The 16048-nt window shown below is 41.4% G+C and overlaps 1 protein-coding gene across 1 annotated transcript in view; it reads left to right on the forward strand.

The window, feature by feature from the left end:
• The window catches only part of iqgap2 (IQ motif containing GTPase activating protein 2), a 76142-nt gene that overhangs the window by 17486 nt on the left and 42608 nt on the right, over positions 1-16048 (forward strand). The window contains exons 3-6 of the mRNA XM_072664522.1: positions 4412-4568; positions 6248-6325; positions 8861-8937; positions 15963-16030. Coding sequence (XP_072520623.1) covers positions 4412-4568; positions 6248-6325; positions 8861-8937; positions 15963-16030 — 380 coding nt within the window. The remainder of the gene's footprint in view (positions 1-4411; positions 4569-6247; positions 6326-8860; positions 8938-15962; positions 16031-16048) is intronic.

Raw genomic sequence — 16048 nt, forward strand, 5'->3', positions numbered from 1 at the left:
TGATGATGAAATAAAGATACACAGCAGTGGGTGGCAACCTTTCAACTGTTATTACTTCCACTGATTGCAGAAAAGCCTCTGATTGGATGCTTTCAACACTGCCTGCTGCTGACTAAGCCCCGTCTCCGCACGCTTGGTTATCTCCCCCCACCCTGTGCATTTTTGTACATGTGCTTAGAAGGTGGAAGACCAGCAGATACTGAGGGTGGACTTACATTTTAATGAAATCCGTTTTCTGACATCTGTTTGTTTTAGTCAGAAGTAGAATTATTTTATATAGTTATAATTTCAGATGCAGTTAAAAAAACACAGAATGCTGCCCATCCAATCAGATTCTGGGGCAGAGACTAACTACTGTACAAATTGCAATCAACAAGTCCTCCATTAAGTAATTTTGTTTGTTTAAAATATGCTATTGATGGCTATTATTACATTTGTACATTTTTTGTTGTCGTATAATAATGCATATACCATAATACAGCAGCGTTTAATGGGGAAATGTTCTTTACTGAACGTTACTGTAAAAATGCAGTAAAAAAAAAAACAGGTCAGAGATAAATTAATGCCTTTTACAAATATGGAATAGCTTTTATCAGCTTCAAAAATCCCTGTTTGGATTTTAGAATGGCAAGAAAATGTCCCAGTGCATTGCTGCAGCTTAGCCTTAACAGAGAATCTTATAGAAAGGCTGGGAGAAATGAGCATTATTCTTGAGGCAGTATTTTGTATTTAAGCTTTTTGGCATTTATGGCAGTTCACCACTATTATTTAGTACCTAAACAAGCCTTTCACCATCTCCATCGATCTGGCATCCTTTGCAGTACAAATAACGCACGTCTATCTTCTTTCTTCTGTTTTTAAGTCTTAATTTAAGTATTTTAAGTATTTATTTGTATTTTGAATCTACGTGACAGCAGTCTGTTCATTTCCAAATCTCAGAGCATGTAATAAAGACAGCCTAGTTCAAATTACAGTCATTCAGACTGAATAATTTGCCATTTCAAGCATTTTCAACCACATTGTTCAGATCCTACAACCAAATTGTAAATTCCCGATCTACCAATGACATTAGAAGTAACACTCAGTTAGCACCACTTCTGATGCCACCCCTTAATGGACAAGGATGGGTTGTTTTGGACTATTCTTTGTTTTAGTAACCCAAGGCTGAGCAGTGAAGCCACTCACCTCCTAGTCCTTTAATGTAGAGCTTTAAAAAATCATCGCAAATCATTAACCAGACTTCTACAAACAGTGTCTCGGTACTGGCATTTCAGCCGATGCCCCTAAATCAGCTCATTGCGTATGCAGCTCAGCTCTGTGTAATGCAATAGCCCTTTTGTATGGCTTCCCATCCTGAATGTAAGCCTATCGTCATTTCACCAAGCAAGCAGCACCGAATATCACCCACGACTGATGCCTTTTCCCCTCCAGACACATTAATTGCTTTAAAAAAGACTTTTGCTTCTCATTTCAAGCCACATGCCAAGAAAGGTCTCCTCCATGTTTTTGACCAGGGGAAATGAGGACACGCCGTTGTCATTTAGATCCATCAGCCAGCTCTCCAGTGCCTGGGGCAATGCCAGCGCCCCTACACAGGCATGACAAGAACTGTGCCGGTGTAGGTGCCATGACAATGGAGCCTTGTCTCAGTATGTCAGAGGTCAGTCGTTCAGTGGGTCACGGGCTAGTGATCGCCACAGGGAAAGGAAATTGCACTGCCCGCCTCATTTCACCTGCATTTTTGGGAATTAGTGAGCTTGGTTGATACACAGCCTTGGGATGTCTTAGTTATGTGCATGTAGACGGCTCGATTAGTGAATTTGTCTTGTCTAGTTAGTTTGAAGGGTAAGACTTGTATCTAGCAAGGTTTTACTGCCCAGTCTGGTTCTGGGCCAGGGCTGTGTACTGGCAAGAACCTAGCGATATGATACGTATCACCATACAGGGGTAACGATTCAATTAATTGCGATACTGTAAGCAAGCAATTTTTAAAAACTGTCATAGTATAAAAACACTTCGATATATGGATATTTTCTTACACCTCTATTCTTGTGTGCAGGCCATGCTAATTAGTACGTCTAGAGTCTTTATGTTCTGTGGAAGTTCCTTACCTTAAAGTCCCTCACAGTCACACTTTACACTTATCTACAATAACATTTGAATCATTTGAAAGCTACTTAAAAGGAAATTTTATTAAGAACACAATTTGATGTCAAATTCTCGTCACTCACAGGCGTCTGTAAGCTGGTGTGGTGAAGCTGGGGACCCAGCGCTTTCGCCCCAGTGCGTCTGCTGCCTGGTGATGTCGCATGGGCAGCAGTTTGAAATGAGGTGGTGGCTGGCTTTGCTTTGAAGGAGACATTTCTTAAGCTCTTACCCTCCTAGTGTCAGGAGCACTGCTAGTCCTAGGGATAGTTACGAATGGGTGGGTGGCAGAACCAAATTGGGAGAAAAAGGAAAAAATTGGCCAAGCAAATTGATAAAAACTTGAATTTGAGATGTAAACAGTGATTCATGAAGGTTTGGTGTGAAATGGTTTATTGTAGAAAAACTCCAAACTTAGTTATGTGATAGGAAACCAGAGGTCACAAAGTGTACAAATATAGCATCACCAGAAGACCCTACCTGTGTTTACTATAAAAGGTCTGAAAACTGGTAAAATCTATTGCTATTTTATCTCTGTAAGCTCTCTAGAACCGCCCATTTCACCCTAAACCACTCTAAATGACTACATTTACATTTAATTATGTAAGTATGCAGAACCTATGATTTGGTGGAAATCCCCTGTAAGGGTCCCAAATGTGAGTCTTCAGCAGTATCACTGCAAAGGACATTGTGTTGGCACCTTAATTGACTATTCTTTCTTGATGAACAAGAACAACAAGAGGTTTTCAGGCTTCATAACACAGGAGCAAGTTTACTTATAGACAAGATACACACAGAACACAATACCCAGCGGGACGTAGCCTAATTATCTGTAAGCTCCAAAGAAATTAGATAGAAGTCTGATCACATGAGCGCACGTCCTCTCATGTTTACTCAGTGGGTGGGTGGGGTGGGGAGGTTAAGCCCAATGCAATAGATCAGTTAATAATAAGTAAAGAAACGAATTAAGCAATGATGTTGTTTCATTTTAAGTGTTATAAACAGCTGATAGTAAATATATGTGTCAATCTCATAATATGTTAGGCCTGTCTTGCTGTCAATCAAAGTTTTAGCATTCATCCAAGAAGACAGAATCCAATAGGACAGAAAATCAATCAAACTATATACTATATATATATAATCAATCTATATAATAATAATAATACATAATACATAATATAATGTCTTTTCTTGGCACAATGCGGATTGTGTATTTTTTATAGGTAAAGTGATACACCAGAAGAAAGCTCACAGACTCCAGTCTAACAAGATATGTATGTACATATATGTCTAAGCCAAAAGTTCAGGCTCTGAATATCTGCTGTGGTTTTGAGAAACTGTGCTGTGTCTGTCCGTATTTCTGTGTGCTGGAGGATTTCATTCGTACTTGCACCGAACATAAAGGACGACAAGTTTCCTTCTCTCCTCAAATCATTGCTGAGCTAGTGTGACAGGAAGGAAACGTATGCATGCTAATCATAGCAGAGATCAAATGAAAGTGCAGTTTTCTGAGGACAGCCCGCTCACTGTAGACATCTAGCGGGGTTGGGAAAATCACCACTCTCTTCTTCTGTTCCAAGCTTAACCTTGACCATTAACTTTAACTGTGGAAAAGCCAATATTGACCAGCTGGTTCGAGGACCGCCATCTTTACCCCGTAAAGGGGAACAAACCGAGGCACAGTCCAAGGTTACATGTTGCTGTGGTGAAAGCTAACCTCCTTAATGCTAGGAAGTGAGACAGTATAACACAAAAGAGGTTGTAACCTTTAGGTTGTGTATCACTGAGGAACTGAAATGCTGCTGCCTGTGCTTTGAGGGAAATCATTTGTGGGTTTTCAACATTCATGTAACACGTTAAGTCCGACAGAACGTGGCCAGTGATTGTTGTTGCGCTCCATTATGCTCCACTTAGCTTGGCTTCTTCTTTTTTTGCATCCTTCCTCATGCACCAACAGCTTTGTGGTGAAAAACAAGGATCTTCAGGAGTCTAACTGTAGTTCACCATCAATATTTTATTATTAGCTCTTACAGGTTTAAAAATAGCTTTACTTTGTGCTATATGTAGCTTCTTGGAGAGTTTCGGAGACCGCACAGAGGTCTGTCACCTCTCGAATTTTTCATTCCTCTGATTTCACTGATAAAAGGTGCTCGAATGGCATCCGAGGTTTTTAAGAACACACTGAGGTCTTCTTCTCAGCTTCATCTTGTGAATTAGAGCCTGGTCCTCAGCAGAGAAAGTAAGTGTCTGATCCTTTTGTTTACAGGTGGATGGAGGCCTGCCTAGAGGAGGAACTCCCTTCCACCACGGAGCTCGAGGAGGGCTTGCGGAATGGCGTCTACCTTGGCAAGCTTGCCAAGTTCTTTGCACCTAAGATGGTGTCTGAGAAGAAGATCTATGACCGAGACCAAGACCGTTACAAGGTATCACACTCAGATTTAAGGTTTACTGAAATCCTAATTAAAGCAACAGCTTGATTAAAAATGTTTGTACACACTTTTCCTATAGTTTTCCAAATGCTGCTCTCTGTAAAATGAACAAAAATCAGACTGCAGGTAGGCCTGTCGCGGTCAATACATAATCAGCCTTTAAATTGCAACTGCAGTTATGAGCATGAAGCTGATTATGATTCGTTTTCACTGTTGTTATGTTTCATATGTTTATAAAATGAGTGTGAATGGAGTGTGTTCGCATGTAAAGACAAATGGGAAGCAGACAGTTGGGACACTTGTGCTTTAAAAAAGACAAATTGTTAATCACATATTTTACACATACACATATTATTATATTGAATTTCCATGTGGTTGTAAATATGAATAAAATCTAAAATATCAATGCAGTTCCTACCAAGTAGTGTACTTTCAGCGATATGCAAAAGTTAAGACACCCCTGAACAAAATGTATGTTGCTTTATATAATAAATGGGGAGGGAAAAATGTTTACCAAGAGTTTACCAAGAGATCTTATGTAGCTGGTTAGGGCTATAGCTGACAACATGGAATAACAATTATTAATGTTAATTACAATTAAAAAAATCTGTTTGTTCAAACTATTTATTTGATCCATTTTATACATTTTCCCCCCACTGTGAACTGGCTGTTCTCGATCTGAAAGATACAAGCTATACAGGGCTAGGATAGTAATGTTAGCATTTGTTTGCTTACCAAAAGACTGGCTTCCTTTCTCTGTGTAGATTTTAAATCACATGTGATTATGTGGCTCTCTGTATCCGTCGTTTTATGACATTTTATAAAATTGGTCGAGGTGGTCGATGTATCCTTCCTTGCCCTAGATAACCCATAGTTCTCTGGGCACATACATGGAAATAAATGGAAATAGCCTCTGGATCAGAGTTTTTAGTTTTTAAATTTTTAGTTTAAAAAGTTAGTTTTTATAATTATAAATCAATTCTGTGAAGAAATGAAAAAGCACACAGGTTTTCTGGATCTTTCCAGTCACGTTCCATTTGTGTGACCAATAGACTACTAGGAAGGACTTTTTAAAGAACAGTCCTACCGCGGACCCGCTCTACCTCGACTGCAGCATTGGCCTTGGAAAGCAGCTGCATTGTATAGCAACATCACGTTGAGTGCAAAACTACGCAATTAAGATGTGGTCACCTAGCATGTCTTGGCTAATCAACTACATTTGGGATGAAGCGAAAACCTGGAAATGATCAATTAAAATTTTTAACCAAGCTAATTTTTTAGGTTCACAATTTAAGCTGGAGCATTTGGCTTGCGTCCAAATGAATCTTGTGTTCTCCAAGCTCAAGCACATTCTAAAGCTCTTTATGTGAACTTCTTTACGTGAAAGCAGTTCCACTGCTTTTGCAGGAAGCGCTGTATCCCTAATGCATCACAGACATCCTTACTTCCAGAAAATCATATTCCCACGAGCTAAGAGAAACCAATTACTTGTGTTGAACTCGGCAGCGCAGCGTTTTGCCTTTAACCTCGCTTCTGTTCATACTCTCAGACCATAGATAATCAAACGGTAGACGAGGCTAATTCACAGACAAACACGTCTAACGAAGGGTTGAGGGATTTGCTTTGCTCTAACTGTGTGCTCTGCTTATTGTTTTCTGTCTCTCTCTGTCCAGCGCACAGGGCTGCACTTCAGACACACAGACAACACAGTCCAGTGGCTCAGAGCTATGGAGTCCGTGGGTTTGCCAAAGGTGAGTCTTTCCGTGAACTCAGACACACCCACTCACACACTTGTATTTATACAGTGTCAGGACACGCAATTAAACATACTCTTATATTGACAAAAGTTTAGGGACACCTGATCGTTCATCGTTTTTTCAGAATTCAAGTGTGTAGAAAAGAGTCTATCCTGCTTTTGTTGGAGTAAATGTCTCTACTGTCCATGGATGTCTTTCTGCTAGATTGCGCAGCTTTGCTGTGAAAATTTGATTGCATTCAGCGACAAGAGCATTAGTCAGGCCAGGGTGTTTGATGATCACCAACCCACCTTATTCCTAACTCCGCAGCTCATCCCAAAAGTTCCACAAATGCTCCACAGCTCAATCCTGGGGGCTTTAAACCCCTCTAGCCCACGCCTGCTCCAGAGAGTCCTATTCTATTGGCCAGATTCTCTACAGGGACTAGACAAGTTCTGTGTCTGTGTGGCTTTGCACATCTGTGTCAGCAGTAAGTGCTGCTTAAAGTAGCTGAATGCATTTATAAGAAGAGGTGTCCACAAATATTTGGACCTGTAGTGTAGCTTTACACTCATATTATGTCCCCTACATAATAACAGTTTTCTAAACGTTAAAATAGACCGTAAGTAACTGTAGCACACACACCTACACACACCTACTCACACTGCTTGCAGAATGTTTAACACTCCCAAGGTGTGTCATTATATCTCGAGTTCCTGCTTTTTGCAGAGATAACAGTGGAGTTCATTAGACTTTCACTCAGGGAGTAAACTCATGCATCAAACACACACCATCCCATTATGTTAGTGCTGTCAGCTTGTCTTAAAGGGGGATGGGTGGAACCTTACGAAGCCATTCATAATACAAATGCATGATTAATGAGAAGAAAAAAGCTATTATCCTACATGGGTGAATAGTAATGGAAAATGTCTATTGTTTTTTCTTTTTCTTTTTTTGGCTTGTGTGCCTGAAGTGAAAAAAAAACTGTATTACTGTGTCGAACTGTATCCTGGCAGTTGACAGTCAAACAGTCTGCACAACAATTACTTTGTGCAAATGTTTGTTGTTCACCCTAATTACTTGATGTGGTCTGGACCGTGCGCTTACTTGCACAGTTTGATTGAGTTTGCAGTACCTGGCAAATACTTTCCCCTTCAGGGCAGGAAAGCTAAAGCTGCAGCCAGCTGTAAACTGAAACCCAGCGCAGTGTACAGGGGAGCATACAGGCTGTTATCATCAGGTAGAAACAGAGGTCTGTCCTTTTTTACCTGCAAGAACTAAAAAGCCCTTCAATGGATCTTTATGGCCAACATGAACGTACGACACAGGATTGACACAGACAGCTGTCAATCACGGCCTGCCAGTGGTTTAGCACCTGCTGACGATGTGGTTAAGCTACGAACATCAGCTGAAATGTGTTACAGCTCGCTGATGAATAGCCTAGCATTTGGATTTTAATACCAGTGTCACTTAAATTTGTTTATTTAATGTATTAAAAGTATGTATTATGAATGTTATTTTGCTGCTATTCTTTTTAATTGCTATTTAAAGGAACATCACACAAGAAAGTAGTACCTTGGGAATAATACCACATCCCCCACATTGTATTCATTTGTTGGGATGTCAGCACTTAGAAGCACTTAGACCTTTTAGCTGTTTAAGCCACCTGAACCACCACTGTGAAACAGGCCTGGGAGATGTAACCAGATATCAGCAATGCCTTAGAGGCGATTATCTAATTGAATTTAAAACAGCATGCTAAATAATATTACATAATAAATACATGGAGTTCCCCAGTGTCCTAAAGTCACATTTGGAGCATTTCTATTGATCCATTCATGATGATATTGTAATTTAATTTAAAGAACAACTCCTCTGGCTCAGTGATCTAATGCGCTACCACTATGGCCCAGGTGTTGCCAGACCCTATCCATGCTGCTTTGCCATCTGCGGCTGGAGTCAGAAAGAGAACAATTGGTCGTGTTCTTTCTGAGTGGGTAGATGGCGCTCTCTCTCCCCATTATCACTCTTAAGCGATGTGGAGTGGAGCTGGGACCCTGGCACTTACCTTGTCAGATGCCCGGTCAGGCCGCATTAGTGGCAGTTTGAAAAGAGGCAGTGGCTGGCTTAAGAAGGCAGAAGGCACCTAAACACATTATTTAAAACCATCTATTTTAGCAGTAAGAGTGTTTTTTCCATGTAAAAATGCAGATATATAGATGCAGATAAACATAAATACAGTAAAATGCGACAAGACTTTCTCATTTTGAGGAAAGTAGTTAAAATCTTGTGAGCTAGTTCAAAAAACAAAGCTCGGTTCCAGATTTCTCCTGGACGCCCCCTCCTAGTGTGTGGATTTGAGCAATTCCATCACCAGCTCACCTGATTTACCATCATTAAACACTGATTTACCAAACCAGGTGTTGGGTGAGAACTGTAAATAATAATAATGAGGAGTCTAGCAATAGGCTGCTCCAATTTTTGGCTTAGGAAGGGAGCCAGAGGCTGCAAAAGAAAGAGTGGATGACTAATAACGGTTTCTCCTTTCAGATATTCTATCCAGAGACGACTGACGTGTATGATCGCAAGAATATGCCCAAGGTGATCTACTGCATACATGCACTCAGGTACAGGCCAGAGACTCTTCTTACCTCATACTCTGTGCAGGAATTACAGAGGCTCAAAGTTATCAACATTACATCTTAATTAATACGAATTCTATTTTTTTACGCACTCCACTTTATTAAACGACTTCCAATATACATATATGTTGTCTGGCAGCTGCTGTAGGAATGTTGATTGTTATTATTCTATTTACTTTTGTAATCCTGATATTGCAGAAGGCTTCAATATGCAAATGAAGCATGAGGCATCCTGTTCAATCACAGTTTCAGGTGGTGAAATGAACAAGTTAGGCCCCCAGCGACCTGCAATTTCAGTGGTATCAGTGGTATCTATATTTGACATACTGGGGGACATCAATAAATGAATGCAAACACATATCTTGTACTTGATATTCATTTTTGGGAGCTTTTGCAGGCAACCCACATGGACCCACAGTTGTCTCTGGTGATGGCATTGTGACTACCTAGATGACGGTTCAGCTAGTTCAGCTGACTAGTAGGTGGATGTACACAGTGGCTCAGATGCAGACTAGCATCTAGCAAGACGTCATGGCATTGACTGTACTAGGTAACGGAGGCTGTTCATATAGAGGTTTACTGGTCCACAGTGGCATGTCAATTGCTCTTGCACTGTAAGGACAACTCCGGTGAGAGGTACAGAGCAATGGACATGTCACGATTTACCAGTTATCCTCTGTAATGACCACCTTCTATCACCTAATACAGTCCATGCCACGGTGCCTCACTAGTGTCATCCGAGCCAAGGGTGGTTATTCCCACTGTTGGTAGGTGGCCATAATATTCTGTGTAGTGTAGTTTTGATGTATTGGGTATATCTAAAATCTCAGTAAAATGTAGGCATATAATCACAATACTAGTATCTTCTCTGTACCGCTCAGCCCTCACACACAGTGTTGCGATACACACACACACGAGCTTGTGTGGTTTTTGTCTGTTTGCAGTCTCGTTGGCACTGGTTGTCATGCCAACCTGAACCCGCAGACACACTCCAATCCCTTCTGGGTGATGTTTTCAATCAGAAGTGTCCTGTGGTGCATCTCCTACTGAGCCTCGTCAGTGTATTTCCTGCTTGCTTTTACTCATTTCCTGTCACTGTTTCCTGTCGATTCCCGCGTTTCTTTTGCCCCCGTGGCTGCTGTTCTTATCTCCACATCAGGTGGCCACCCAGTGTATAGTACACTGTGATTGTAGCGCCCTCACAGCAGTTTGTATGTCAATAAACACTTTACACAGCTGGTACAATATAGAAGAACACTGAATACGTACAAATACACAATACAGTGGGATTTGGTGTGTGTGGGTGTGTGTGTGTGTGTGTTATCTTAACCATTTCCAGGGCTCTCCTTGAGGAAGGCCTGTATTTACAGTTACCATCCAACACCTAGGTTATCTAATCAGTCCTTAACTACAGTAAACCAGGTGAGCAGCTGGTGGAACTGAACAAATCCATACAGTGAGTGGAGTTTGAACATTTTTGTAATTTCCAGAGGGATGTCCTCAAGATCTGAGTATCAGCCGATACCGATCCGATCTTTATGTTTGTATAAATAATACAGTCACACAGTTCAGAGCTGCTGATTCATACTGAAGTAATTCAGTTTCTTTAATGAGACATTCTGGACTGATTGATGTAGTTTAGTCGAGACTCTTATTAATATGACTGTTTTACAGTGTGTTTAATAACTTCCAATCCAGTCTGACTCTCTTCCCTGACCAATCATCTCCCAGCTCCTTTACAAAACTGCAGTCAAGTCATTTTCTGTGTGTGTGTGTGTGTGTGTGTGTAGTAATACACACTCTGGACAGGTATCTGTCGTTGTTTGTCGACAACTGGTGTGAAATACCTGGTTTATAGTGGGCGAATGTGCTGTGACTGGGTTTCTGTAACGTGTGTGTATTAGCATTAGCGTTACCCTTCACTCTGGATTCAGATTCAAATAGCCCAAGATCAAGAAACGATGTAATCAGTCTGGCCTCTGAAATTATCACCGTTTTTAAATCTTTCCATGTTTACTTCTTTATCTTGTGTGTTCAGTCTCAAGTACTTACATCTCTCCTCTCAAGCATGTATTATGTACAACATACATCTGCGAGTGTTGTTCTTTATTTTAGCAGCATACAAAGTCTTTGGTTGTGGTTGCAGATTTTATGCAGCAGTCGTCACTCTCCTAATGTCAGTTAAGCGATGCAGATTTGGTGCTGTTGCGATGCCGTGTGCATGCGGTTAAGATATCAGGTGCCCAGCCCTGCAGGAAGCGTATTTGCAGAGATGGTTTCTGTTTCCTTTTCTAATGCACATTACATACAGACAGCCGTGGTGACATGGTGAAAGTCGGCAGTGCCCCTAGCGATTCAGCGAATCCACAACTACAAACTCTTCATGTATCTAGTTTAGTGTGTACAGTGTTGTTGGTACATAGACCCATTATAGAGATGAATATCATGGCAATATTAGCCTTTCAATCATTTTTCAGAATGAGTGACAGGATACGTCTGAAATAGAAAAAAACAACAATAGGATGCACTAGTTTAAATTGCTTTGAGTTTTTACTTAACACTTAACACAGGGTCAGAAATATGCAGACAGCACACCCATATATCCCTTAGCAAGTTGGAGCACTTTTGGGAGCCGTCAGCATGCTTTTGGCAGAATTTTGGACTTGGATATTTGATCAGTCAGTTCAATTAAATTTGTTGGTGTCCAGCCACTGACCTGACACAGTCCATATATGTGGGCAGGCGGGCGGGTGGGCAGGCATCAAATGTTGTATTGTTATATCCAAGATGGATGGATATATAGATACATAGGTAGACAGACAGACAGACTGTGATGCAACATCGAATGTTGTTTTGGAATATCACAGACAGACAGATAGATGATAGTGATGAATATCACTGGCTAGATGAATATCACTGATAGTATACAGTATACACCGTACATGATATGCATATGATACAGCAGGACTTAAGGTTGTGAAAAAATGCATAAAATAAACACACATCTGTTCTTACAAGAGAAATGTAAGGAAAAGCTCAGCATGCTCTTGTTCTTGCTGTCTTAGGGTAATGCATTTAAAGCAGTCAATGTAATCTAATATTCACAATCAATATTTAAGGCCAGTGTTTGAGGTGTTTCAGCTCGGTGTTTGACAGGCAGTTATATCTGTATCTGTGATTTGACAGTGGAAAAGAAATGAATGGAAAAGCTCCAGTGATGATGGAGAGTAGCCGGACACATCAGTGGAAGTTAATTTCGAACATCCTTCTTTTCTTTGCGCAGATGAGTGCACTTAGCAAATACCTGTCAATGTGTTTAACAACTGACAACAGGAAGGTCTCTCCAGCTGTAGTAAATGTTTTACGGTGCTGTTCCTGCTCTCACTCTTTCTCTCTCTCTCTCTCTCTCTCTCTCTCTCTCTGAGTCTGTGTGGGCTGCCTGGCTTCCTCCCTCTCCGTCACACATGCGCTTCCTTCCTGACCCTGTAGTCAACCCTCAGCTGGACTAAGCAGCCTTGAGAGCAGAGCAACAAAGACCCAGAGAAAATCCCTCTGAGAACAGGAAACAGCTATAAGCATGAAATAATCTCAGATATCTGCATAGCATTTATATTCATCTGCTCATTGAGTGGGTGACTAGTTTATTCAACAGCAGAGAACATAAAACAATATATAATATAATATAATATAATATCTGTTATGAATTTTGCTTGAAATCTGAGTAAACCAGTTTTAAAGCTCCAAATAGTTTTTAGATGTTTTAAATGTTTGTCCCAGCAGGTTCGAATATTTTCAGCATCCGAACAACTTGCGTTTGGTTGGAGAACCACTCCAGAAGCTCCTCCTCCTTCCAATCAAACATAATCTACATTTCAGACTCTACACTCTAAGCAAATGGTTTCAAAACAGTACTGAAAAAGGGTTCTTTGCTTCATAAAATTAGTGTAACCTTTAAAGATCTACAAAGGGTTCTCCAACATAGTGAGGAAACATTCAAGCAGCATTCAAATTAATAAAGTTTTTTTAAAGGTGCACGTATTCATCACTGTACAGTGTGGACTGTACAGCGAAATGTGTCCTCCGCATTTAACCCATCTGGTAGTGAACACACACTCACACACACACATGTGTTAGGGGCAGTGAGTACACACACACACCCAGAGCGGTGGGCAGCCAACTCCAGCGCCCGGGGAGTAGAGAGGGTAAAGGGCCTTGCTCAAGGGCCCAACAGTGGCAGCTTGCCGAGCCCGGGAATCGAACCCACAACCCTGTTATCGATATCCTGGCGCTCTAACCGCTGAGCCACCACTGCCCCGTAAAGGTGCACGTGTTTATCACTGTACAGTGTGGACTGTACAGTGAAATGTGTCCTCCGCATTTAACCCATCTGGTAGTGAACACACACTCCCACACACACATGTGTTAGGGGCAGTGAGTACACACACACACCCAGAGCGGTGGGCAGCCAACTCCAGCGCCCGGGGAGCAGAGAGGGTAAAGGGCCTTGCTCAAGGGCCCAACAGTTGCAGCTTGCCGAGCCCGGGAATCGAACCCACAACCCTGTTATCAATGTCCTAGTGCTCTAACCGCTGAGCCACCACTGCCCCATTTTTTGAGTTGCCGTACGTCTGTAGAGTATATATCAGTTGTCTTTGCTGTTGAAGAATCCCATTTTTAAATGGTTGAACCCTCTATTATCTGGGGTGATATGTCACCTCACGTTCCTCAGCGCTGTCTCTTAGCCCTACCTCTGTTCATGAAGGCCTTAGAGCCACCTAAAACTCCAGCCCAAAGTCCTCTCTCCTCCCACCGTCATACAGGCTCATGTAGCTTGTGGTCCGAACTCAGATACTGAAGTTACTTGCTTACAGAATTCCTGTTCCAGATGCCTTGAAAAACTTCTCTGGAAGTCCCAGTTCCTCTCCCGCCTCTCTGTTAGTGGAAGGTGTGTAAACAGTTTAATTACTGTACGTCTGCCAGGCTCAGTTGTAGCCGATTTCTCCTGTGCCAGAGGTTAAACACTATGCCCTTTGCCCCCCCTGCTGAATGGAGGGTACAATCAAGAAAGCCTCAATCTCTCCTGCATCTATCTATTGTCTTGAGCAGTCAAAGGTGAAGGAAGCATGCAGGCTTATCTCCCACACACACGTAAACCCACACACACACACACACACAAAAACACACCCAGGCACGCTGTGCACTAAACACTTCAATAATTCAAGACCTACTTATCCCCCATCAGTGAGTAGATGAAAGTTTAATGCAGTTTCCAGACACCTGTAACAGGCCGACTGCACAACTTTCCTCTAGGTCGGGTAGTGCAGCATGTGGTAGTGCCTCTGCAGCAAGGAGTGGACCTACTGCATACTGACCTCTAGTGTAAAAAAACAAGCAACTGCAGCATTGCACTCTGTTACACACAGTTACTTGACTATGTAGGGATTTCTCAAGGAAGTCTTATGTCTCTTAATATTACCTGTCCTTACTGAGTGGTTTCCTTTCATAGGTGCTTCCAAAGGTTCTTTGAGCAATGCACCACCACAAGAATCACTTTTGGTTCCGTAAAGAACCATTTTTGTAATACAGTTGTGTGAGGGTAAAGAACTTGTGCCATCAAGTGAAGATTCACAGTCAGCATGCTCATATGGGGCTCACATGGGTGAAACGTGGGGTCGGTGGGTTCCAGATGGACATGGGCTCTGAGTGGGTTTATACACGTATTATTACTGGGACCCAGTTGGGCTCTGTCGTTTCAGCCCTCCCTAATTTCACATGGATCTATTTAGGCACCATGTGCAGTGTACAGCTTAGATGTGGCCCATGTTTAACCCCTCTTGGTCCCATCACTGATCTTGGTGGGACCCTGGTGGTCATCCATATGTGGTACCAATGTGGAACCCCTGGACAAAACCTTCCGGTTCCTTGTTGGGCTACCCATACAGGCCCCATATGGGCATGTTATCCAGGGTTCTTCAAACCTTTTAAGGGTGCTGAACATCCACAAGAATCTCAAAAATCTTTTTTTTTTTTTTGGACCAAGTGTTTTTCTGCTGTTAAACTGTTACACCCAAATGGATTACAAATGTTTTTTTAAGCGATGCAACAGAACCACTTTTACTGTGAACTGCTTATTAACCTAAATCACAAGTTTTTTTACTTTGTTTATTCCGATTGAGCTTGATGTTCTCCAAAATAGACCTGTTGTCTCAGTCTGACTCTCTCAGGTTGGCATGTCACTGACTACAAAATGACAAAATGAGGTCTATCACAGCATCTACACTGTATAATGACGTAATGTAGGTCAGATAACATCAGGTCGGACCAGCTTAGTGGTCTCCACAGTCAGCCCACTTGAGAGAGTCTGACTGAGACAACTATCTTGTCGCTATGGAAGAAATTAATGGTGTTTTTAAAAAAATGTGGGAAAAACATTCTGCAGCCAATCATTTTCCCTTGTATGTCATGAAGTTACTCGTTACTGTTCATTTTGTGTCTGCCTGCTCCAGTTAGTAAAGGAAGAAATTTGCTATAACTTCTGATTTTAATTGACTATATTTTGTCAGTGTGCCTAAAAAAGTTGTTATTTGGGCATCAATTCTCAGGCAAGATACTCAGCTGACATTTAACGAACATTCAACTGAATATGTATTAAATGCAACTGAACTATTGAATTTGACCCTACACCTTACCCTAACCATAAACTCAATCTTACGTTTTTTTAATTAGGTTTAGGTGTAATTTAAGGTTAAGGTTAGTGTTAGTGGAATAGGTATAGGGTTACCTTCAACAGCCAGTCATTTACATTCAACCCATCCAAGTAAAGTAATACCATTGTTTGTTCTGGCTTGATACAGCCAATATCACCCCTTTCAGATGAGATTAAGATATGCTGAGTTATTCAATCACTCAAACTAAGTGTTGGTGGATATAAAGTTATCTTCATTGACGTGCAGCTGTTGTAAATGCATTCTTGACTGAACCTTCTGCTACCGTTTTTTCTGTTTTTGTAGTTTGTATCTCTACAAATTGGGAATTGCTCCACAAATCCAAGACTTGCTGGGAAAAGTGGCCTTCACAGGTATGTAAGCAGTACGAA

Source organism: Salminus brasiliensis, chromosome 20 (assembly GCF_030463535.1).
Source record: "Salminus brasiliensis chromosome 20, fSalBra1.hap2, whole genome shotgun sequence".
NCBI classification, from domain to species: Eukaryota; Metazoa; Chordata; class Actinopteri; order Characiformes; family Bryconidae; genus Salminus; species Salminus brasiliensis.